General features: G+C 40.3%; 2 protein-coding genes across 2 annotated transcripts in view; one reads left to right on the forward strand and one right to left on the reverse strand.

The window, feature by feature from the left end:
• LOC135710612 (UPAR/Ly6 domain-containing protein twit-like) overlaps nt 1-27,179 on the forward strand; it is a 103,047-nt gene that overhangs the window by 66,268 nt on the left and 9,600 nt on the right. Inside the window, exon 2 of the mRNA XM_065233236.1 lies at nt 1,546-1,749. Coding sequence (XP_065089308.1) covers nt 1,546-1,749 — 204 coding nt within the window. The remainder of the gene's footprint in view (nt 1-1,545; nt 1,750-27,179) is intronic.
• The window catches only part of LOC135710599 (probable G-protein coupled receptor CG31760), a 401,234-nt gene continuing 392,323 nt past the window's right edge, over nt 18,269-27,179 (reverse strand). The window contains exon 14 of the mRNA XM_065233213.1: nt 18,269-18,290. The gene's annotated coding sequence lies outside the window, so the exon portion shown is untranslated. The remainder of the gene's footprint in view (nt 18,291-27,179) is intronic.

The following is a 27,179-nucleotide window of genomic DNA, read 5'->3' on the forward strand; positions in this document are numbered from 1 at the left end:
ATTTCATGCATCGTGATAAAAAAAATACATCTTTTTTCTTCAGATATAAATAAGCGTCCCGAGCGTTGTGATTCCCATCTGCGTGCAGGAATTTGAAGAGCGGACAAAATTTTTAACGCACTCCGGTTCAAAGCAAATAAACACACTGATACAAAGTGCGGCTTCACCAGAATTCTTACTTTTGTGTCTGCTTCATTCACGATCGATGACCTAGTTCTGTAATTTTAATATGTTTCAAAACGATCGATATTTATGCGTTCTGTGCGAATCACATATCAATGTATCATTTTCTGGTAAATTATTTTTAGCCGGTAGCTTATTTGATGGTTTTCCTCGCAACATTATCTTCGGTCCGCAATTTCCTCACGTATTATTATTATTATCTGGAGCTGGTCGGAAATCATGTTGTACTGTAAACAAAGAAGCAAGCATGCATGCTACATCGTCATCATTTCACTTCCCGTCTATTCAAACGACTTTGATTCCTTTTTTTCTTTCTTGTTGGTAGGTAGGGGATTGTGGGGCAAGATGGCAGTTCGTGTGTTTCTGGGGTGTTTTTTGATAATATTTTCGTGTTCCTAAGGTGGTCTGTGGGATTGTTAGTGATTTGCATTGTTATGAATCATCCCTTATACTAGGAATATATTATGTAAAGCGGATTGATGTCCATATATCAGGATGACTGTCTTGCCGCACTTTACCCTACCCACGTTACGCGATTTACATTTCAGTCCAAAGTCGTTGCAAGAGCAGTAGCAACAGCTGTAGATTGATATTTATAACCTTTTACTACCGGTTAGGTGTGTGTGGCCCTCTTCCGTCGAGCGACGAACGGTGGGAAAATTTCACACCTTTTTCCGAAACGCGACCGTGCTGTCGTGGTACGTGGGAGGTGAGATTTTTATTGCCTTCCAAGTTCAGTTACGATTGGGGGTGTTTTGATTCTTGCAAGAAAACGAACGTCAGTGAATGGAATTTGATGATTAACTCTGGCGGTTGTCGAATTCGATGCAGAGCTTTTCGCATTAAATATGTTTTAGAGTTTTAGAAATGGAATGCCGTAAACACTTTTACAAAATTGAACACCGCTTTGCCTGGATCTTTTCGTGAACATTGATTTCTTCTTTCGCTTACTGCACTTGCAATCTTGCAACCAAGTAGACTTGCCGTCTGTCACCCGCTGAGATTGAACATCCGATATAAATAGATAGAACGTAGGGAAGAAAATGTTGAAAATTGAACCCTCATCTGATCCCTGCACCTTCACCCACCAACAGATTGTCAACCAGAGTGGCAAATTTGAATCCCTTTGTTATGCTCTTCCGTCTCTGCTGATGTGTCTCAGAATTTACGTCTGGTGCTTTGTCTCCGCTCAATTGCTTTCCCTTTCTTCCAACATTAGCGTCATCGTCTGCCTAGTTAAACACGGTCCGTTGTTCTGCCCAGTGATTGAATCCAATCTAATTAAATTTAGAATTTTCGACCGGCGGCGCACACTTAATCAATGAAACTAATTTTTGTCTTTCCTTTGTTATCTCATTGCAGCCGATGCTCTGCGATGCTGGCGGTGTTCGTCGGATGCTTCGACGGCGGCCTTCTGCGATGACCCATTCACCCAGGACATCATCACCGAACAGCAGCGGCGTTGGAGCTTCGTCGACTGCAGCTATCCACCCGGAACGGGATCGTATCCGTTCAACCAGCAGCAGTCCCAGACGCGTGCCGTGTGCAAGAAGATGAAGCAGATCAGTAAGTAGAACAACGTACCTGTGGATATATGATATTTTAATGCCATGCTGGCGAAAGCAAAACAGCGAAATCGCAGCGAAGATTATCGTGGAATGTAATTAAAACATAATCTACCTTCCGCGCAACCTTCACCCTTCATGGTGTGACGAGCGCATAAAAGGTAGCGTGGCAAAATCAATTAGCTAATGATACCATTATCACTTTCATAGGAACCGTGAAAATGGGATTGTGCATGATATCGGACTCATTACATTATGGAACCTTTCGAAGGGTGCTACGATGGTCAGCCATTAGTGCACTGCGTTGATTAATTAGATTTCACGTGGTACATACCAAATTTTGTGTGTGCTTTGAATGAGCACGGGTCTGAAATTTGATTTTCCTTGAATGAGTGACAAATACTACTGAAAAGTTGGCAAAAAATCAGGCCAAAGTCGAACCATCACGCTACAAAAATTAACCTTGTTTAAACTCATGACATGCAAATCTACGCATTTCTACGCCAAACGCTATGCATGAAGTAGGCTTGTGGTACCCGTAGTGCGAAAACAAGTTTTACCAATATAACCGGGTGATTTTCGAGTGCCGAAATACCGGGACTAGCAAGTGAAACCACCGGTATATGCAGTATTAGTCATTTAATAAAATGTATGTCATTTTATAAATCAAATTGCTAATTTTAAAGCTTAAGATATATTAAGGATGGTGACGACTGAGACAGAATTGCTTGGTTTAACGACTTGCTCAGTCTTTAATACTCGAACGACTACGATGTGATATGCCCAACGTTTCGGCCATGGGTTGTGGTCTTTTTTAAGGGAAAATATTGTCTGTCGTTATTGTCAATAATTTAGTCGTTGGTGTGGTCGGTTTCACATATTTTGGTTTAATTTAATGATGCGCTTACTCAAGTTTTTTTTCACACGGTTTTTTAGACGCTATTTTTAAGATGATTTTCGAAATAAATCGTTTTTTTTAAACAGTTTTTTTTAAGAACATGGACTTTTTACACGTTTTTTTCAATAGGGTTCAAGAGCCATCATATTCTAAGTGTTTTCTGAGAAATTGACTTGGCCAAAAACAAACTTCGAAGTGCAATTCGAGTGGGCTCTCCGGACAATATGGGGACATATTTTCGAAACGGGGACGACGTGTAGAGGCCGGAACTCCATTATTGACGCCATTTTGCAATCCAAGACATCGATTTCCGGTTTACTTACTTACCTTACCAGTCGTCTCCACTCTACTCGATCCATGGCCACAGCTCGCCAGCCTCGTAGTCTGCGAAGGGTCCGCATGTCACCTTTTACTTGGTCGATCCACCTTGCCCGCTGCGCGCCTCTTCTTCTTGTTCCTGTTGGGTCGCTTTCTAGAACCATTTTCACTGGGTCGTCGTGCGGCATTCTGACAACGTGACCAGCCCACCGTAGTCGCTAAATTTTTGCAATGTGGACGATGGATGGTTCTCCCAGCAGCTGGTGCAATTCGTGGTTCATTCGCCTCCTCCACGTTCCGTCATCCATCTGCACTCCACCGTAGATGGTACGCAACACCTTCCGTTCGAAAACACCAAGGGTGCGTTGGTCCTCCACGAGCATAGTCCAGGTCTCGTGACCGTAGAGGACCACCGGTCTAATCAGCGTCTTGTAGACAGTCAACTTCGTGCGGCGGCGAATTTTATTCGACCGGAGCGTCCTCCGAAGTCCAAAGAAGGCACGATTCCCTGCCGTAATGCGTCTTTGAATTTCTCTGCTGGTATCATTTTCGGCGGTCACCAGTGAGCCCAAATACAGGAACTCATCGACCACCTCGATTTCATCACCGTCAATCTGAACTCGGGGTGGGAGGCTAACATTGTCTTCTCTAGAACCTCTTCCTTTCATGTATTTTGTCTTTGATCCGTTGATGGCAAGTCCAATCCGTCTAGCTTCAGCCTTCAGTCTGATGTACGTTTCCGCCAACATCTCAAAGTTCCGTGCCATAATGTCAATGTCGGCGAAGCCAAGGAGCTGGATGGATTTCCTGAATATCGTGCCACTCGTGTCTATCCCAGCTCTTCTGATCACACCTTCTAACGCTATGTTGAACAGCAGACACGAAAGTCCATCACCTTGCCGTAACGCCCTTCGAGATTCAAAGGGATTCGAGAGTGTCCCCGATACTTGAACAACGCACATCACTCGATCCATCGTCACCTTGACCAATCGCGGCAGTTTATCCGGAAATCCGTACCCGTGCATAATCTGCCATAGCTGATCTCGATCGATTGTGTCGTATGCGGATTTGAAATCGATTAACAAATGATGTGTGGGCACGTTGTATTCGCGACATTTCTGCAGAACCTGCCGAATCGCGAAAATTTGGTCCGTGGTAGCGCGGGCACCCATGAATCCCGCCTGGTATTGCCCCACGAACTCTCTTGCAAATGGTGACAGGCGGCGGCATAGAATTTGGGAGAGTACCTTGTAGGCGGCGCTCAGCAGTGTGATCGCGCGGTAGTTGCAGCAATCCAACTTGTCGCCCTTTTTGTAGATTGGGCATACGACACCTTCCATGCACTCCTCCGGTAATATCCCCTCGTCCCAAATCTTGGCAATTACCCAGTGCAGCGCTCTAGCCTGTGCTTCACCACCGTATTTTAAAAGCTCACTTGGTTGTTGATCTACACCAGATGCTTTGTTGTTCTTCAAACGACCGATCTCCTCCTCAACTTCTTGAAGATCAGAGGCCGGTAGCCTGTCGTCTTCTGCGCGTGCTCCAAGGTCTGTTGCTGTGCCACCTTCGTTTTCTGCTGCTTCACCGTTGAGGTGCACGTCATAGTACTGCTTCCACTTCTTAATCACCTCACACTCGTTCGTAAAAAGGTTACCGTTTTTAAATGACGTTTATTTTCGATAATCTGTCAATCTTTTAGAGGACTGACTTCTGAAGCAACGTGAGGATTCTACTTGGAAAAACAAAGCTCGGTCATATCTCAAGCTTACTCGTCTTTGTATCGAGGAAAATTATTTCATTTTTAGAGGAACAAACTAAAGGTAGTCCTATGGACAATCCACTTGCTCCATTTTTATTTAAATTGTTCATGGTTATCCTAGGATAGGAAGTGTTGGTACGTGGATGACATTTTTAGCATTGTCAAAAGGGAAGATTCATCAACAATTTTGGAGGCCATAAGCAACGTTTAAAAGAACATCAAAATTACTCACGAAGAAAGACGGCAAACTCCCCTTCTTAGATCTTCTAATCAAAAGGGAAACGTCTTCGTTAAATTTCAAAATCTAGAAGAAACCAACAAATAGGGGAAATGGATGTAATTTTAGCCTAAATGTTCCTAATTTGGGCCCATACATGAATTCAGCAATCGACTAAATTTTCAATAGTGACCTAAAATATCCATTAGTACCGGCCCAATGACGCGTTAATCTAGATGAAATTGATAAATAGCAGATTTTTAGCGATGGGCCCTATCTTAGATCCATAGGCCAACATTAGAGCCATTTCCTCTACAAATAGAGTAATACCAAGCTCTTCAAACCATTCTCACCAACACTAAATAGCCTTTTCACAACATGGCTCACATGATTTTAGTAGTAAAATTACGTTTATTTCTGTTAATTATAATTTTACATTGTTTTAACATTTTAATTGATTAGCCTATCAGGCTCTTCATTTTTGTTTAATTTGTTATTGTAATTTAATATTTGCGTTTTTCAACTAGTTAACAGAATACCCCTTTGGGGTGTGTTTTGATTGAATTGGAAAAAAATAGTGAAAGCCTACCTAACTACGAGTATAACTTAACCTAACGTGCTAGATCACGTATGATCTGATGATTTGATCTTAGATAGGTGTCTCTGAATCTTTCCAGGATAAAAACTCTCCTTTCTTCTAATGTCTGAATTCCAGCCAGGATCTCAGAATTTCTAGTTTGCGGGGGACTGTTTAGGATTATCCTAAGGATCTTGTTCTGGATCCTTTGTAGTTTAAGGTGATGGCATTTGGCGCAACTCTCTTAGATTGGCATGCCGTACTAGTCCAGGAGATTTAGAGTGTGGAAAGCTGATGACCTGGGTCTTTGCCGCGTTAATACGGATCTTCCAGCTGTTGAAATATCCAGACAGGTCGTCCAGGCCTCTCTGAAGTTTGGCAGTCAGAGCTCCGATGACCCTACCCTTGTAGACGATGGATGTGTCATATGCGAACAGAGACAACGATCCACCAACAGGGAGAGCCAGCACATCGGAGGTGAACAGGTTGAATAGGATGGGGCCAAGGATGCTTCCTTGTGGAACCCCGGCACCGATATTGAAAGCATCCGATGTGATGCCATTCAGAGATACTCGGAACGTCCTGTTCGATAGATAGTTGTTAAAAAGTTGACCGTAGTGCTGCAATTTGAACACCAGGCCATCATGCCAGACATTGTCGAACGCTATTTCAACGTCCAACAACGCCATGGCAGATGTTTTCGAAACAGATTTGTTCCGTCTGAGAATGTTTGTTACTCGGGTCAGCTGGTGGACGGTTGAACGACCTTTCCGAAAACCAAACTGTTCCTCGAGTAACAAGTTGTTTTCATCGGCAGATTTCAGGAGCCGGTGCGGTAGTAGACTGCTCTTTCGAACAGTTTTGATAACCCTAAGAGAAGGCTGATTGGTCGATAACTTGAAGGAGAGGACGGATCCTTCCCAGGTTTCCGGATGGGTATGACTTTAGCTGACTTCAACACGAGGGGAAGTAGCCAAGTTGGAGGCACAGATTGAAAATTAGTGCCAGATGGTTGTAGAATGAGGAACTCAAGTGAATCTGAATCCACTGACAGGCAAATCAAAGGAAATTGCTCAGATTTTTGAAACCGCAAGACTTAATGGGTATCAAGAAAAAACAAATTCAGGCAGTACTCGATAAAAGAACAAGGGTTCATTTTAGGCGTAATTGTACAACTCTTACACGAGTAACTGAGAGGGTTTAAAACGGGTAGCCATTGAGTTCGTAGATAAGAAGTTTTGGCTTAGATTTAGTATTCAGCAGCAGGATAAATCAACTGAAGTCATTGTTAGGATCAACAAAAGATTCAATAAATGTCTTGGAAAAGCCGGTGTCAACAAAATCTCTAAAAAATCTAAAATGAATTCTACATTAAGAAAAATACTTTGGAAACAAGGTTTAAGGAACACATCGCAGAGATAAAAAAGGCTAACAAAGAGATGGATAAAGGACTTCATTGCGAATTAAAAACCAAGGTTGCAGAACCTATCTTTACAAAGGGGCACACACAATTTGACAAAGGATAATATGTATATCCTACGGAGTGTTTCTTTGCCTTGGAAACTAGACGAAGCAGAAAGTTTAGAAATATGTAAACATAATCTATCCACATTGCTTAGTGGAGATTAAGGAAACGGATAGTAGAGACTCTTTAACATGCTACCTTAAACCACACATCATACTAAATTTATGTACCGTAAAGCGGGGTATCTTTGATAATGCGAGTAACTTTGATAGTAGAATATAATTATTAAATTTACCTTCTGCACTATTTCCCAATTGGAATCATTGGTTCCATATTTTAGCTTAGATAACGTAATACAATTTTTATATAGTATGTGTTACCTATTTTCGAAATATCAGAAAAAGAATAAATTTTTTTGATTTTCGCCGTTTGAAAAGTCACTCAAACAATCACTTATCAATTTTATTCCTCAACGGCGCCGGTGGTGTAGTGGGAAGCGTGATTACCTCTCACCCCAGCAGGCCTGGGTTCAATCCCAGTCGGCGCCGCCGGGATGTTCTGAGGCATAACATCTCTGATCACGCCTTCCTTCGGATGGGAAGTAAAGCCGTTGGTCCCCGGTTCATGAGTTGATGGGTCGATAGGTAGGGTCCAGGTGTGGAAGCTGCCTTCCTGGCACGTCAGTAGCATTGGTGCTCAGCACGGAAAACAAGATCGACGGAAAAAACAAACCAAAGGAAAAAAAAAAATTATTCCTGATATGGCCATTCCAAATTCAATGTCGTTTTTTTTTTTTTTTTTTTTTCTTTATTATAGAGATTTTTAGCCTGAGGCTAGTTCATCTCTTAATTCAATGTTGTTTTTATTGCTAATGATGGTTTTGATTAAATACTCTTTCAAAGATTCATATTTCTTGACCTAAATTGTTTCAGTTTCACGTAAATTTCTACAACATTAATCGAGTATTATCAAAACAACCCCGAAACAAAAAACTGATGTTCAGTCACAAAAAAAAAAAAAAAAATGCAAATGCTATAATTTCCGTTCAACATTACTAACGAATTGCCTCTAGGATCCTTAGTACTTGTTTGAAAAAAAAAAAATGAAATTTGAAAAACATTCATTGTTTTAAAAAATATTTAGAATATACTCGAGGGAGGCGACTCTATCTGGGATGCAGGAAATTTTTTGCTTTGCTGTTGTGATAACTCGCGCTTAATAGATAGAAACGCGATTGATTATGATTTTTAAGATTTCCTGCAAAAAGGTGGAGAGCGATGCGAGTAGATGGGTTTAGATCCAAGAGATGAAAAAAGATTTTTCGTAGATTGATTCGCTAGTGTGAGATTTTTCGAACATTTAAAATCGAGATTTAGATGTGTCGCACCCCACGAATATACTTAATAAAACTTTTAAAGTTACCCCATTTTACGTTACCAACCATGACATGGCAGTTGGATACCTGCTGATTTATGGTACCTATTGGTTAGTATATAAGTCGTCGGTAAAAGATGGAGGATTCTTCAGTGGTGTTGAGTACTTGGCACTGATGAGGTTTGCAAGTAGTAGACGAAATACGCGTATCTGTCAAAATATAAGCAATTATAACGGAATTAAATGGAAATAAATCAACACACTCAAAAAGCTCTAGATAATCTGTTATTAATCTTATTACATTTACAGGAATTGTATAGGGTAAACGGTCCTATAGTTGCGGTACGTTAGAAACATTAGGTTCCTATAGTTGTGTATTGAGTCTCAATGCACAACTCTAGGAACCAAACACTTCTAACGTACCAAAAATATAGGAGCGTTTCCCCTACATTGAATTCTGAAAAACATGTAGTACCAGCGACTTGGTTGTGGAATTCATGTAGCACTAGAGGTTTTCTAACAAGTGGTAATGGCCTTACTAGTACATGCATTCCACAACCAAGTCACTGGTTTCATATGTTGTTAAACATTCACTGTATGATATGATACTCCATGGTAAAATGTAGCAAATATTAATATTTATTGGACTGAGCGACTACAATTCTGATGAATTATTTTCAGCGCAGGTCATCCCACTGCGTCCTAGCAAGAAGTACGGTCGACTTGTTTCGCGCTCCGTTGTTTTGGAAGTTTTTCGGTATTCGCTTGATATAATTTATCAGTTTTTTCTCACTAAGTGACTCCTGGCATAGTTCCCGGTAAATTGATCGAAAAGTGAGTTTTTTTTAGTAGAAAGTGTCATTTTCGGAAAGATTAATCCGTGCTATTGGAAATTCGCAAACAAATTTGGGCATCATCGTTGCGTGGTCACGCATACGCGCTTACGCATACCCGCTCACGTATCATCATCATCGAGTGTGAGCACCCGTTTCTACATCTATATCGTTCATCATTCATCGTGCGCCTGTGTGCGCTGAGTGCCGCGCCTCGATCAAGTGCACCACAGCGAAGGTCATCCACGCTGCGCGTCGCTTCCCAGCCATCGGTGTAAACGCCTACACATATAACGCTCGGTGGTAGTAGTATAGGATTATCAGATAAGTTTTTGTTTTTTTCTTGTTTCTTTTACTCCCCCATTAGTTAAATTTTCATTTTGTATTTCTGTGTTTGTAGTGTTTTCTGTGTATTGTGTCTGTGCGTTCAGTGGGAGAGCGTTTTGCGCTCCCACTAGTTGAACAAAATGGATGTTTTGTCAGAAGACGACATGGATGACCATTCATCTCAGAATAATGATGATGTCATCCCTGGTTCGTCGTCTCAGTCTGTCAATGGGCAGGATGAGAAAAGCACCAGATTGCGGGCCTACCCGAATGACTCGACTGGCCCATGGGTTGTCTATTTTCAGCCCAAAAACAAACCCTTGAATGTTGTTCAGATATCTGATGATCTGACAAAGCGATTCTCTGCCGTGACCGAAATAACGAAGGTTAGGCACAACAAGCTTCGTGTGACCGTCGCTAACCTGAAACAGGCCAATGAAATTGCTGTTTCCCAATTTTTCACACTGGAATATAGGGTGTACATTCCAGCCTCTGATGTGGAGATCGAAGGCGTGGTCACTGAGGCGAGTCTGAACCCCGAGATACTGGAGAAGCAAGCGGTTGGCCGATTCAAGAACCCCTTGCTTCCTCCGGTAAAGATACTGGCCGTTCATAGAATGAAGTCAGTATCGCTCAGCGAGGGTAAAAAGAGTTTTACCCCCACAGACTCGTTTCGGGTGACCTTTTCTGGATCTGCCCTTCCTCAATACATCGAGCTGGGAAAACTTCGTCTTCCTGTGCGGTTGTTTGTACCTCGGGTCATGAACTGCCAGCATTGTAAGCGGTTGGGACATACGGCCTCCCACTGCGGCAACAAGGCACGCTGCTCCAAATGCGGGGAGAAGCATGAGGATGGCACCTGCGCAGCTACTGCACCAAAATGCGTGTACTGCAATGGAACTCCTCCTCATGCTCTCTCGTCGTGCCCGGCGTACAAACAGCTCGGGGACAAAATGAAACGCTCCCTTAAGGAACGTTCCAGGCGGTCTTTTGCAGAAATGCTTAAGACAGCCACGCCATCGACCAATGACAAAAATCCCTTTTCTCTTTTGTCAGATGACGAGACTGACTCTGACTTGGCTGAGGAGGGAACTTCTTTCAGTTTTCCGGAAGGTTCTGCACGGAAACGAAAGCGCATCCGTTCGCGGATTGTTGCAAATAAAGAACCCCAAATCAGCTTGCCTAAATCAAGGAGTGGTGGAAAAAAGGAGACTTCTACTCCTCCTGGATTCCGCAGAACTGACTATACCCAGGATTTTCCACCTCTTCCGGGGACATCCAAAACCCCTGATGCCCCAATTTTAAGAACAGAAACCCCTTCTTCATCTGGGTTGTTCTCATTTGATGACATTGTGGACGGTATTCTCAAATACCTCAACATTTCTGATCCTCTGAAAAGCATTGTCCTCACATTGCTTCCCACTGTGAAATCCTTCTTGAAGCAATTGACTTCAAAATGGCCCCTTCTTGCAGCTATCATCTCCTTCGATGGATAATTTTCCAAACGAGGTCGGGGATTTGATCACTGTTCTACAGTGGAATTGTCGAAGTCTTATTCCGAAATTAGATTCGTTCAAGTATTTAGTCCATAACAATAATTGCGATGCATTTGCCCTCTGTGAAACATGGCTCTCTTCAGAAATTGATCTCCCTTTTTTTGATTTTAACATTATTCGATTGGATCGTGAGGATTCACGTGGAGGAGGGGTACTTTTGGGGATCAAAAAGTGCCATTCCTTCTATAGAGTGAATCTTCCCGAATTCCCCGGTATTGAAGTTGTCGCATGTCAGGCTACCATTAAAGGTAAGAGCCTTTGTATTGCTTCTGTATATATTGCTCCTAGAGTCTCTATTAATCGCAAACAACTTTTCGACATATGTGCGGTACTTCCCGCTCCATGGTTGATCATGGGAGATTTTAACTCCCACGGTACAGGCTGGGGGGAGCTGTACGATGATAACCGTTCTACTTTGATTTATGATCTCTGTGACAACTTCAACATGACAATCCTTAACAATGGAGAAGTAACACGTTTGGCTGGTCCATCCTCGAATGGTAGCAGATTAGACCTCACCTTTTGCTCCAATTCACTATCGTTGGATTGCACTTGGCATGTAATCCAGGATCCGCACGGTAGTGATCATTTGCCGATCAAAATTTCGATTGCCAGTGGGTTCAACTCGTCAGAATCCGTTAACGTCGCGTATGATCTAACCCGTAACATCGATTGGACTAAGTTCCAATCCGCGATAGACGATACAGTATCGTCAGTGGAAGAGCTTCCGCCGTTGGAGGAATATAATTTCCTCTCTAATCTCATCGTCGACAGCGCACTTCAAGCTCAAACACGACCGGTGCCGCGATCGTCTATTCGTAAGAAAACACCATCGCTCTGGTGGGATCAACAATGCACGGAGGTTTACCGTAAAAAGTCCGACGCGTTTAAACTTTTTCGGAAACGCGGAACACGCGAGCATTTCAACGCATACACATCTCTTGAACGCGAACTCAAGAGCCTCATCAAGGCCAAAAAACGGGGTTACTGGCGGCAGTTTGTAGACGGATTGTCGCGCGAAACGTCTATGAATACGCTTTGGAGTACGGCGCGAAGAATGCGTAACCGGTCTACTAACAACGAAAGCGAGGAATGCTCGGATCAATGGATTCTTAAATTCGCGCGAAAAGTGTGTCCGGATTCCGTGCCGTCGCAGTTGATTCCTCGCGAAACCGCGAATTCGGTAGACGAAATCAGTCAGCCTTTTTCAATGGTGGAACTTTCACTCGCTCTCCTTTCGTGTGGCAATTCTGCCCCAGGATCTGATAGAATCAAGTTCAACTTGCTGAAAAACCTCCCAGACGTCGCTAAGAGGCGCATGTTGAACTTGTACAATCAGTTCTTGGAGCTCAATATTGTTCCCGACGATTGGAGACGAGTGAGGGTGATAGCCATTAAAAAGCCTGATAAACCCGCGTCGGATCACAATTCGTATCGGCCCATCGCGATGCTGTCGTGTATTCGGAAATTGATGGAGAAAATGATCCTTTTTCGCCTCGACAAATGGGTTGAGACGAACCACCTTCTTTCAGATACTCAATTTGGTTTCCGTAGGGGTAAGGGAACGAACGACTGTCTCGCGTTGCTTTCCTCGGAAATTCAGTTAGCTTTTGCTAAGAAAGAGCAAATGGCTTCTGTGTTCTTGGATATCAAGGGGGCTTTTGATTCAGTATCCGTTGAAGTTCTTTCAGAGAAACTCCACGTTTGTGGATTGTCTCCATTAATTAATAATTTTTTGTACAATTTGCTGTCAGAAAAACATATGAGCTTTTCTCATGGAAACTCTACAGCTTTTCGATTTAGCTACATGGGTCTCCCCCAAGGCTCATGTTTAAGCCCCCTTTTGTACAATTTCTACGTTAGAGAAATTGACAATTGTCTTAGTGACAATTGCACGTTGAGACAACTTGCAGATGATGGCGTAGTGTCTATCACAGGGCCAAAAGAGGTTGACCTGCAAGGACCCTTACAGGATACCTTGGACAATTTGTCTACTTGGGCTATTCAGCTAGGTATCGAATTCTCCACGGAGAAAACTGAGTTGGTAGTTTTTTTTTGGAAGCATAGCCCAGCACAACCGAAGCTTCAACTTTTGGGTAAACCGATCACTCATTCCATGTCTTTTAAATATCTCGGGGTCTGGTTCGATTCCAAATGCACCTGGAGATCCCACATTGAGTATCTGAGAAGAAAATGCCAACTAAGGATCAATTTCCTTCGATCAATTACCGGAACGTGGTGGGGAGCCCATCCACAAGATCTTCTGACGTTGTACCGGACAACGATTTTATCGGTTCTAGAATATGGTAGTTTTTGCTTCCAGTCGGCAGCTAAAACGCACATCATCAAGCTGGAACGGATCCAGTATCGTTGTCTTCGTATCGCGTTAGGATGCATGCACTCGACTCATACTATGAGTCTCGAAGTGCTGGCGGGCATGTTGCCACTATCCGTCCGTTTTTCAGAGTTATCTCTGAGGCTTCTCACCCGTTGCGAAGTAATGAACCCACTGGTGATTGCAAATTTTGAGAAGCTTCTGGAGCTAAATCCTCAAACATGTTTTATGACTTTGTACTACCTATATTTAACACAGGATGTCAGCCCTTCAAGAAATATTCCCAATCGTGTAGTCTTCTCCGATTTCGGCAATTCAGTGAATTTTGATTTATCTATGACGCAGGAAATCCGCGGAATTCCAGAGCATCATCGTCCTATGATTGCTCCGTCATTATACGCTGCAAAGTTTGGCCATGTTGATTCTGCAAGAACGTTTTTCACAGATGGATCTCTAATAGAGGAGTCCGCTGGTTTTGGTGTATTTAATGAATTTCATAGCGCCTCTCGAAAACTTGAAGCTCCTTGTTCTGTGTATGTGGCTGAACTGGCAGCAATTCACTACACTTTGGAAACTATTGCTTCACTTCTTCCAGACCACTATTTTATTTTTACGGATAGTCTCAGTTCTGTCGAGGCTATCCGTTCCATTAGGCCGGTAAAGCACTTCTCGTATTTTCTCTTGAAAATACGAGAACTGCTTAGTGCTTTATCCGTGCGCTCTTTCATCATCACCTTCGCGTGGGTCCCTTCGCATTGCTCAATTTTGGGCAATGAGAAGGCGGATTCACTTGCGAAGGTGGGCGCTATGGAAGGCGACATTTATGATCGACAGATCGCCTATAGTGAATTTTTCTCTATTTATCGTCAGCAGTCGCTCGTTAGCTGGCAACATCAATGGAGTGAAGGGAGCTTGGGACGATGGCTACATTCAATTATCCCTAAGGTGTCGAAGTTTGCATGGTTCAAAGGGTTGAACTTGAGTCGAGACTTCATACGCGTGATGTCTCGTCTCATGTCCAATCACTATTGTCTAAACGCTCACTTGTTCCGTGTGGGGTTGGGAGACAGCAATCTCTGTGAATGTGGACAAGGTTACCAGGACGCTGATCACATCCTTTGGTCTTGTGTGGAGTATCGTGGAGTCAGATCACATTTTTATGATTCCCTTCGGGCTCGAGGTAGACAACCTAATGTTCCAGTTCGGGATATTTTGGCTAGACGCGATCTGGAGTTTATGAAACTCATATATGTTTACTTTAAGGATATTAACCTTAGATTGTAAGTTTGATTAACCTTGTGTTTAGTTTGTGTTTTGTACGTCTGTGGGGTTTTTTTTTCAATGTTTGTTTTCAAGATGAATAGAAATAATTTCATGCTTTAGGATTAATTAAATAGTTATATCGTAAACCACATTTAAAACCTTCTTCTTCCCTTTTCCCATCCAAAAAATTGTAAATCTCCACTAACCTCGAGACGACCGCGAGTACTCGGTCCAGTTCCTTTAACTTTAAATATAAGACAGTAACAATGTATAACGCAAAGGATAACTCGGCTCTGTAAAGTTTATTCAATTGAGCCTGTACAAATAAAGTAATTACAAAAAAAAAAAAAAATTTCAGCGCAGGAGTCTACTTTGGTGTAGAATGCGCAACACAGATTATCTAAAATAATCGTTATTTAAAAACTTAAAATTTTCTGAAGTCTTGACGTTTTTTGGTTTCAGCAGTTAATTTTAATCCTGCTCAAAAATAATAGGCTGCTCAGTTTTTTTTAACGATTTAGAAGCGACGCTTTCACTGCGTGCATATTTTTTGAAACAACGCAGTTTTTTTTAAATTTAATTTTTCTTTTAAACGGTTTTTAACACGATATTTTTTTACACACTGTGGAATGGTACGAAGCAAACTTGGCACGCGTTTGTCTAGGCTTGCTGATTTGTACTATAGGCCGGACGTGTTATTGAACTCGATGGTGAAGTCTTGAATTCGTTGCCGTTGGTCCCCGGTTCATGAGTTGATGGGTCGATAGGTAGGGTTCAGATGTGGGAGCTGCCTCCCTGGCGTCGGTAGCATTGGTGCTCAAGATCGATGGAAAACAAATCAAGGAAAAAAAAAATACCGGTACTGAACCTGTTAGTACCGAAGTACCGGTAATTGCAAACCCTAGTCTGCAAGTTGTTTTTAATTCTGTTTTCTTTCACAGAAAGTTGGTATTAGTCATAATAATCAAATCTGTGAAGGTTTCAACATATATAATCTTGGGTTTTTTTTGTTGAGAAAAATGTTTTGAAGCTTGCTATGATTTTGGTATTCACAATGTCGCTTGACGATTATTTTTGGGTCCCAAGTGACAACCACATCTATTATGTTCGCTTTACGCAACACAAAATTATAGGGAATTTGATTTTGGTGCGAAAATTTGCAAAACTTTTTTTATGCATAAAAACTTCTTCAAATGAAACGCTCCCGCCCCTGTTTGTCCTAAAATCATTATAATTCTATAATTATAGAGTTTTTTTTGTCAAATAGAGGTGGTTTAATATTGTTTAGCTAGTTAGAATATAAAAATACCCCACTGTGTGTCGCTTAGGGGTAGGGTTGGCAATACTGGAGGCTTATATCTAAAATCGGTTTTCTGGTATTGAACAATCTAATACCGGTAAAATCGATATTAAGAGGAACTATAAAAAAAACTGCATAATTGTAAGAAAATGTGTTTATTGGTAAATGATTCAGTTAAAAATGCGCTCATCAAAGCTAGGCTTGTTCGTTAAAGTAAAATTTAAGAATGCAAAGATCGATTATCGTATTATCTTCCAAACGAGAACGGATCTTACTTTCGAAGTAAGTAGGACGTACAATACAAAGGGCATCGTAAATCATCTTCATATATTTGCCTTAATAACCCTCAGCATCGTTGTAGGCAAACTCTTGTTTAATGACTTTTTTCAAACAGTCAAACCATCGTTCTCTACATCAGCTGTATCATCCAGTCGATTCAGCTCATCTCTTCGCTCGGCTTATGCATGTTTTCTGTTGCATTCCAAATCAATCAAACGAGGTGAATTCTAGCAACACTTCCAATGCAATCAAGATTGGCGCTGCTCGATTGGCTCTGGCTTTGACAGTTCGTTTGGCTCAAAACCAGCCAGTCCGCTCCTCTCTTATACTAAACCCTCTCTACTCCAAAGTAATTTGTCATTGTGTGTCTATTATATTATTCTTTTGTTTTTTTTTTTTTTTTAATATTACAAACATGCATTTATTTATATTTCAGCCACTATGGTAAACATGTAACAAAATTTGAAATGTGCTGGAAAAAATCCAACAAAAATACCAAAAATACCGTTTTTTTTTATCGTACAAACCGGTATTTCGTACAAACCGTTATCGGTGAAACCGGTTTCGGTAAAATCGGTTAATCAACCCTGCTTAGGGGCAACTCCCATCATATTGATTGTATATGATGTACAACAGACCATTTAGTGCGACATAAAACGGTCTTATGTCAATCATGCACTGTCGCTAGAATAAACAAGTTTTGAGCATAGGATAGGTACATTGAAATAATGCAGTCAGAATTAGAAGCATAGGCCGCGAACAACCAGACGGTGCAACTTCCGCAAACTGTTGCTGGGCTGTGCAACAGGCGGACACATTCGGCCGTTGCCTATCATAATCTTGGGCATGGTTCCATTCTATAAAAGCCCGTCAGGTGCAGTAGAATGGCACTTCCGTATAATGTGTCGTTCGCCGTTACGCGCGTTTTGCTGGAAAACCTCTATTTTGTGCGGGTAATCATTGCACTGCGGTCTGTTTATGCAAATTAGCATTTGTAACGTGGATGGGAGGCAATTTGCTGCAATTAGGCGTATTTTGCTTTTGTATGAAAATCGTTACAGGCGGGTGTAATTATGGCAGAACTGCTGATACATTTTCTTTGGAGGATTTTTATTGATAAGTCAAATTTAGGACACACATATCTTTTGATAAAAAAAACACCTAAATGTATCACAAACAAAAATACACAACATTTGCAGTTGAAATTAATTTATCAATTCTAATTAGACTTCGTGGTCACCCTATGGGATTGCAATTATTATGATTCATATGACGTTGTCGTCATTATTCCCATACCATACGACACAAATATGACGATGTTGATGAGTTTACAACGGTTATGATGATGATGATGATTATAATGGATTAAGTAATCGTCAGTAATGGTTTAAAGTGGTGACCTTGAAAAACTGTAATTTACTCTACTACATTTTTTAAGGTCAATGCGGGAACTAACACTTCTCGCGGGTAAGATACTTCCATTTCAACTGTTCAGAATTCAGATCACGCTTACAGCTGTTCGTTCATAGGAACACATTACACCCCAGCGTAAAACCGTAACACGATGCAAATGGGTTGCAACTAGAATCAAACTCTATTAAAGCAATTAATCAATGGGTATAACGACACTGACTGCAAAGCCGGGTTCTTTGTTATACATCCAAGAAACAACAAGCGGACCGACAATAAATGGTGATTTATGGATGTGATATTGTTTTATCGGTTTGATTGCTAACGAAGTAGGTAATTCAACTCTGCCGGGTGATGGACTTTTAAACACTTTTTTTTTGCCAGTTACGTTGTTCACGTGGCGCCGCGAACTGACAGATCCCTGGACAGATCTAACAAAAGTTAACTGATGATTATGGTATAGTGCGCCCATAAATAAATGTACGTTAACTTTTGCAAAAGTAACCAACATGAGGTTATTTTAAATGTTATATTTGCGCTATCATGTGATGAAACTACCTATCATGAGATATCGTCTCATTTATCATTTAATGATGGGGAAGATGGCAGGACCAGTGCTGCAAAATCTCGGCTATATGCGGCGATATTGACTAAATAGCTTTCGTCACTCACTCTTATAATGATAAAGTATTCATTGACGAAGATGCGCAGTTTTTTTTTAATTCATTTATTTTTCAATGCTCAATTGCCTTTGCTTTGCGGAGCCGTAATTCGATGTACATATATTAACAATATTGATTATGACTAAATTTAGTAGAACGCGGCCCGAATTCTCGCGACTTACTCGAGTTTAAGGACTACCATTTTTAAACAGTTTGGACGTGGACTTGGGACAAAGTACATCGGGGTGAATTCTGGATCAAAAATAGAAAAGGGCCCAACAGCATTTGTAAATAAACCGTTCCAAAGCCCTTTACTCACAAAGCGAAGGCTACCCACGCAAACCATCACCATTATCGGACAGGGGAAACTTCTACCTACACGATGATGGTTTTGGTTTGTGTGAGCGGCCTTCGATTTGTGAGGAATGAGCTTTGGAACGGTTTGCTTACAAATGCTGACGGGTTTTTTTTCTTCTATTGTTGATCCAGAATTGTCGTTTTAGTCTCCATCGCCGTTGCATTGGTTAATGAACGTGGAAGAAGCATTGCAGTGGCAGGCAAGTGCACTGAATCTCGAAAGGCGAACGAATGATTAATGTGAGAACTGAAACTAAATTATGTGCAGTTTTTGTTATTAGCTAAATTTGTAACTAAATGAAATTAATTCAGGAAAATAAAACCATGAAGCCGTCAAAGTGAGCACCGAAGTCCTTAACTACCTACATAACAATAATGTTAAAAATAAGGCACGCCATTACAATTTTTGGAACCAGGTCAGAATCTTTGCCATTGACCTAAAAAGAATGAGATGTTGACGAAGCTTTATGCACAGACAAACATACGTAACTTTTTCGAATGAGTTTCTCTTGAAAACATGGTTCCTCAATAAATAAGAAATCAGTAACACGAGATCTCTCGAGCGTCTCGCGGAAAGCAAGTTAGTTAGCTAAGTCACAAATAATGTTGCATCTAAGGTAAACAGGACATATAGAAACGTCAAAGTAATCCAATGCCAGCGAAGCGGTGAGTAGTTCGCGGAAATGATAATATTCAAATCAATCATCAAATGCGTGGGCGATGATTCAGAATGAATTCTAACGTCTGTTTGTCTGTTATTTTTTCCAGTGACAATGTCAACAATGATTTTGTCAATATCGTGTAAAATCTGAAATGGAAAAAAAAAAGTTTCCGAAGATCCAGAATTCACATTTGTTTTCAAAGATTCTTCAAGATTTCCAAAGATATTTTAAATTTTATGTTTAGATTTTCTTCAAGATAAAAGACTGAGAAAAACCTTCAAAATTATGGGACTTGAAAGAATTTTTTACAAAATGAGACTTACACAAAGTTTTGAGATATTAAGACTATGGCATTTTAGATCTTAGTTTTTTTTTATTTATTCAAAGGGGGGATGTTTTTCGAGTCTTAAACTATGTTAATTATCGATCGAGTTTCCACTTGCTGCAATTACGGCCTTCACACGCTTCCGGAATGCACGACAGCTTCTAATAATGTAGTCTGGATCCATTTATCTCCAGGTACGGGTCAATGTTTGTCTGAGGCTTGCTGTACTCGGGTGGCGTTTAGAACAGGCCTTGACCTTCACGACGTGCCATATTGAGTAATCCAGAGGATTAAGATCGGGGCGGGATGGTGGCCACATATCCTTCGCCCAGAACGGAAGATGTTCCTGCAACCACTTCTGAGCGCGGTTCTAGGTGTGGCACGGAGCCACATCTTGTTGAAATACAACATTTGGCTTTGGACCGTACTGTTCTTTGATTCACGGAAGAACATACTTACTTAAAATGCCGATGTAGACCTCCGTGTTGACCTTGTCGCCTTCTGGAATGAACACCGGGTTCATTTTTTTGCCATCGGAAGCCACCAATCCAAACACCATAACGCTAGCAGGATGCTTGGTCAGATACACGTTCTTGTGCTCGTCGGCCACGTCTTTTACCGGAAGAGAACTAATATACGGGTCGGTTCTGGAATTTGATATGTGATCGACGGTAAACATGCTCTCGTCGGTGAACAGGATTACCGGATATATTCGTTTGAGGAAGTTCAAAATTTTCTTATATCGTTCGACTTGTAGCTCCCGGATGCGGTTAGTAATCATGTGAGTTTTTTTCCGTGCCCTCGACTTCGCCCCGCAATCTTCCTTTACGATCTTCCGTGCCGTAAAGTCACTGATCCCGTGTTCCTTTACCATTTTCCTTATTGAATGCACTGGATTCACCCGAATCTTCCTTTTGATAACAACGATAACCCTCGGACGACCTGTGGCCACCTTCGCGAATAGTTGTCCTATCTTTTCTCGGTCTAAAACCCTTTTGACGGTCCACCAGGACACTCCCACGACGATTGAAATGTCTTTTTACGAAATTTGCGCGTGGAACAAATCATGAATACGCTGCCATTTTGTCATGGTGCAACTGTCAAACTAAGTAAATCATTTTCATTTATACACAGCTATAGGTTACGTGCATGCAAAGAAAACCAAGGCATTGTATGTACAGGTGAAACGGCAACCTTATTTGTACGATGGTGCAAACCTTATCACGCAAACGGTAGTGGAAAGTAGCAATTGAAAATTAAGTTGACATAGCAAATATCATTGTCCCCGTAAATCCGCAAAACAAGCAACAAGAAATTGAAAAGCGGCATCAGAAAATTTAAAAGTGGCAATAGAAAACATTTGTTTGAGTAAATAATAATAAATCTGGAATGTTTTGAACAATTGGCAATTAAAGTTCTTAACGTAGCAACAGAAAAATAAAAATGAGCACCTAATAAATTGCCAATAAAAATCTAAATAAACTCAGTGGTCAATTTGGAGCTGGGTACTCAATGATTTTTCATATGTGCGCCACTTTAAGTAGCGATCGTATTTATAATTTCGGAATGTACACACAATTTAGTTCGCTCTAATTAAAACTAGGGCACGAGTAAACTTGCCTTTTTGGATATTGGCTTTTCGGTTTAACGGTGGACCAAAACGGCAGTATATTTTATGTCTAACGTTTCGGTCTTTGGGCCGAATCTTGGCCTTCTCGAGAGTATATAAAGTTGTACCGTCTTTCGTACAGCTCAACTAAATTACCGTCTTAAACTAAAACTAGCCCTGTTGAAGATCCCTGATCGAAATGTTGACAATGATAAAAGGGTAAAACTTTGCCTTGAAGACTGAAAGCGTGACCTGTAAACTTCTCCGATTGTCTAGACTTTTCTAATGTTTTCGAAGCTTTCCTGACATATTTGGAATTGCCCTAAAGATCTCTGAACTTCAACAATGTTATATAGACCAGAATTTATCAGAAGTTTTTAAAGGTAGACGCAATTTTCCTGAAAATAATTGAACTGCCCTGAACTTCTTTGATCTATCCTATTGCTATTTCCGTTTCTCTTACGATTCCCAATTTTAAAAGTAGTTCTCGGAATTTGTCTAGCATCCATATCCATGGAATTTTCCTGAATACCCCACATATTTACAGAAATTTTGAGACCACTCCTGAAATTCTAGGAATATTGCATAATTCCTCGAAACTTCTTGAAAGTTCCTGAAATTATTTAATGGAATTGTGCTGAAGATCTCTGATCTTCTTTGAAATACTTGAAAAATCTGTGAAAATTAAATATTAAACTACTCTGAAGATCTTTGATATCTATCCGATATCTAGGAACTTTGCTGAAGTATTCGGAAATTCATTGAATATCTTGGAACTTCTGTAAACTTCCTGTAATTTATTTAAAGTTAGTTGAACTATCCTGACGTTCTCGAAGTCATCCTGAAGTTTTTGCAATTCTCCTGAAGTTTTTTGTAACTGCCCTGAAATAAATGAAACAGTCATACAAATCTTTAAACTTCCCTGAAAATCTCTGACCTTCTGTGAAATTCACAAAATATACCTTATTACGTTCCCATGATGAATCCTGATGAATTCGGGCATCTTAGTGGAATACCTGTATATCGAGAGAGAGAGAGAGAAGGATTCGCAATTGCCATTTAATTCCACTACCTTATTAAGGTAGTGGAATTAAATGGAAGTAGTGGAATTAAATGGAAATTACTAATCCTTCTCTCTCTATCTCATTATACCTTATTACGTTGTTTTTCCTTTTAATTCTAATACTACTATAGTATACAATTATTATACTTAAACGCTCATCAATCAATTTAGATCAAAAAATATGTCTAGAGATTTCTAAAATTTTCAGGACTTTTTTAGACTTCGATGAAATTCGTTGAATTTCTTAAAGTTTCTCAAAATTTTCCTAACGTTCATGGTGCTTTCCTCAGTTCATTGAAACTAACGTCCAAGGTTTTTAAACTTGCCCGAAAGTCTGGATGTGAAAACCTTAAGATCAATAAGCTACCCTGATCCCTAGACCTAACTTCCTTCCAGTTTTCCTCAAATTTTCAGAACTTCTCTGAAGTTTTCTTGACTTTCCTGATGCGCTCTGGATATCTCTGATCTTTAAAGCTCCTTTAGTATAACTGAATCCGATGCAACCACCATAAAGTTCTCGAAGCTTGTTTGAAGTGCCTAACATTTTACAGAAGTTTCCTTACTATACCGCAGTCTGTTCACGCAGTATGTTCTATATCAATATCCTTGGTATTTTATTTCATTCCTCAGAACTTCTTTAAAGTTTTTATAAGTTTTGTTGACTGCCCTGAAATTCTTTTATCTTTCCTGGAGTTCACACTACTCTTCTGATGATGTTCTTGGAATTTCCCTGAAATTAATAAAACTGCCCTAAAGACCTCTAAACTTCGCGACGTTTTCTGCAGTAAATAGTAAATAGCAAGTAGTTCTCGGAGCTTTTTTAGCATACCATATTCATGGTGCTTTCCTAAAGACCCCACATATTTACAGAATTTTTCATATCATTCCTGAAATTCTCGGAATTTTGCATAATGCTTCGAAATTTCTTGAAATACTCGCAGCAACAAATTAATGTTGATATCACATTAAAGTGGATGCACTTCAATCGTGTCAAAAATATGGTGAAATATTACTTGCCAAAATGGACAAAATTATCGTTAATACTGTACATGAACTGACATTACGTTGCTCTTACTGCATTTGTTTATTTTTGTGGCCATAAAAATTACTTGAGATTTTCGACACGATTGCTTTTGGAGGTATTAAAATTTATATTTTGCTGTGCTGAAGTGCCTGAAATTTTACAGAAGTTTCCTTCCCATCCCGCGTTTTGTTCATGGAACTTCTTCAATTTTCTCGGTATTTTCTTTCATTCCTCAGAACTTCTTCAAAGTTCTTATAATTTTTGTTAACTACCCTGAAATTCTTTTATCTTTCCAGGAGTTTACACTACTCTTCTTATATTCTTCTTCTTCTTCGAATTTCTAGCTTATTGCATTTCGCATATTAGCTAATTCCGTGCTCTCAATTTAGTATTCTAGATGCACTTCCACAGTTATTAATTGACAGGTTTCGATGCCTGTACTATTTTTGCATTAGTATAATTATGTGGCAAGTACAATCATACTCTATACCCAAGGAAGTCATGAAATTTTGCAACCCGAAAAATTCCTGGACCGGACCGGAAATTGAATCCAGTCACCTCCAGCATGGTCTTGGTTTGTAACTGCGCCTTCACCGACTGAGCTAACGGAGGCCCGATGATGCTCCTGGAATTTTCCTGAAATTAATAAAACTGCTCTAAAGACCTCTAAACTTCGCGATTGTTTTTTTAATTATTTCTGTGATATTCTCGGAATCTTTATTGTTCTCTTAACTTCCTAATGTTCTCTAAGCTGTCATTTAGTTTTGGAACTTTTTGGAGGTTCTCGTTATTTTCCAGAATTTAATGGAACTGCCCAAAGAATTCAAAATTCCCCTTAAGCTCTCGGATCTCCTATGAAGTTAGCATGATTTTCCCGATAAACTGCTCTAGATTATCAGAACTGCCCGAAATAACGCAACTTGCCGTAAGATATTCAAACTCAACTTAAGTTCTTGCAACGGAAGCTGCTGAAGTTCCTGCAATTTTCCTGAATTTAATAGAACTGCTTTGAAGCTCCTGGATCTTCACTGAAGTTCTCGACATTTTCCTGACATCTATGGAAGTGCCTTGGAGCTAGCAGAACCTACGATAAAGATCTTAAAACCTCCATGTTGTTCTGAACGTTTTGGACGTTCATGATGTTTTCGGAATTTCCTTTAAAATGTTGGAATTTCCATGAAATCCTTAGATCTTCTTGAAGTATCTCGCAATTTTTCTGATGTTAATGGATCTGACATAAAGTTTTCAGAAATTTCCAAAAGTTATTGGAACTTCATTTAAGTTTTCGCTATTTTTATGACGTTCATGGGACTCATAACTTTTATGAAGTGTTCTGTACTTTGCTTCTGGGACATGTGTAAGGTTCCTGCAATTATTATGAAGTTAATCGAACGCACTGGCATGAAACTGCCGTGAATTTCTCAGAACTTTCCAAAAGCTCTCTGTATTTTCCTCAAGAACTATGATCGTTCTGAAGTTTTCTGAAGTTAAGCTTCTAGAATTTTCTTGAAATTAATGGAAGTGTCACAAAGTTCTTTGATCTTCATCTAAGTTCATGGAAAAACCCTGCAGTTCATAGATCTAAACTGAATTTCTCGGATCCAACCCATTAAAATTTAAATCTGAAGATTTTTCAACTTAAAAATAATAAAAAATAAATGTTTTAATTTCTTCTTCAAGTCAGAGTCTGAGAGAAAGACCTCAGATAGGACAACGATTCAAAGTAAATCTGGACGCACGGTTTAATACACCACCGCGCTCCTGGTGGTTGGAACAAAAAAACGTTTGACAGGCATTTGTTGATGTCTCATTGACGAAGATATTGGTGAAAAGTTTTTCTTGATTGATGGACGCATCCCGAAATTACGGATCATGAAACTTGAGAAAAGAAAATTAATTGTGCACAAACATCTAGAGAACCCTTCGTGGTCTGCCTCAAAAATAGCAAAAGTAAACATCTGAATCGCAGTCCGCATCGTGCTCTCTTGCCGTGCGGATCTATTTGCTTTTTGCTGAAGGAAGTGTTACTACTACCTAAAGCTACAACAAATTTAAACAGCACTTTTCAGTGCTCAACCTGTAAAATTTCTACCTTGTTCAACTTTATTCCTCTTCGATCCTTGTTTGGACCCTACCCGAGGTAATCCTTCTTGGATATCGATTTGGAAAATTCCTCTTCGATCCTTCAGATTCTTATAGTAATCTGCTTGGAAGTCGATTTGGGTAAAAATTTACTGCCGCCATGGCGCCTAAACGTCAAAGAAAGGGGCAAACTCTTGACCCCCCTTCTGATGAAATTGATTTGAGTAATCAATTTGATTTGCTCACGGATGATGAGAATGATCCATCATCCAAGAAAAATTCTAGTAAACTTTCCCGGCTTAATGCCAAGAAGGAAAAGATTCCCCTATTGTGATAACCACTTCCGATTTCCATGCTCTTCGCATGGAACTTTTGAACTTCGTGAAAGTTAAGTTTTCTCTACAAATTGGACGTCGGGGTGAATGCCGTGTATTGGCTGAAACCTTGGACGGATTCAAATGTCTTCTCAAGTATCTTACTGAGAAGAAGCACAAATTTTTTACTTACGACACCAAAACTGAACGTGTGTTCAAGGTTGTCATGAAAGAACTGCCCAGTGGTGAATCCCTGGATCAGATCAAAGATGAACTGGCAAAATTACTTGGAGTTGTGCCACTCCAAGTAATCAAAATGAAAATGAAATCCCGTCCTGGCGATTCACGCAACGGGATTTCTAATGATTTTTATTTAGTTCACTTCAAGTCTAGTGAACTAAACAACCTTAAGGCCTTGGAAAAAGCTAGCCTTATGCTCCATGTCCGAGTGAAGTGGGAACACTTCAGGAAGACTGGAGGAAATTTCCAAAACCTCACTCAGTGCCGTAAGTGCCAGGGATGGGGTCACGGAACTAAAAAAATTGCTACATGCCAGCTAAATGCATGAATTGTGGTGATTCCTCTCACGCAAAGGACGACTGTCCTGTGAAGGAAGATCCTAAGAAATTTAAATGTTCAAATTGTGGTGAAAACCACAAATCCAATTTTTGGGAATGTAAGACTCGCAAAGCGATCTTACAATCTCGTTCTAACCGACAGGTAAGAAACGCTCCACGTTTCCGACCAGGTACAAATTCCTCTGCTGTTAACAACGGTCAGCGAGGAACAAATTCTACATTCGTACCCGTAGGTACAAATATCACCCCTGCTTCAAATTTTTCATCTGTACCTACTCCCCTTGCTGCTAACAATGTTCAACGAGTTAATGGAGCTACCTATGCTGCTATTGCAGCGGGTAGAAATCAAAATACTAACCAAAGTAATTCTAACGGAAATTTTGACAATTTTAACTTAGGAAGCATTACTGCCCCTAAAATGGAATTTTTACAGAAATCATTAATTGACATGATTTCTGATATGCTTAAATCTAACTCCATGTTTGATGCTATTCAAACTGGAGTAAAATTTGCAAATAATATTGTCATGACTTTAAAATTCAGTAATGGATTTTAAAGCATTAAACATTTTGAATTGGAATGCTCGATCTCTTAAAGATAATGAAGACGAGCTATTTAACTTTTTGGGAGTTCATAACGTGCATATTGCCGTTATAACTGAAACGTTCCTTAAACCTGACCATAAGGTTAAAAAGGACGCAAATTACTTGATTTATAGAAATGATCGTCTTGATGGACCCTGTGGTGGCGTTGCCATCATTATTCAAAGACGAATCAGTCCGCATCGTGCTCTCTTGCCGTGCGGATCTATTTGCTTTTTGCTGAAGGAAGTGTTACTACTACC

This window comes from Ochlerotatus camptorhynchus, unplaced genomic scaffold (genome assembly GCF_037179485.1).
Source record: "Ochlerotatus camptorhynchus isolate MF236.1 unplaced genomic scaffold, CSIRO-AGI_Acam_v1.1 ptg000392l, whole genome shotgun sequence".
Lineage (NCBI taxonomy): Eukaryota > Metazoa > Arthropoda > Insecta > Diptera > Culicidae > Ochlerotatus > Ochlerotatus camptorhynchus.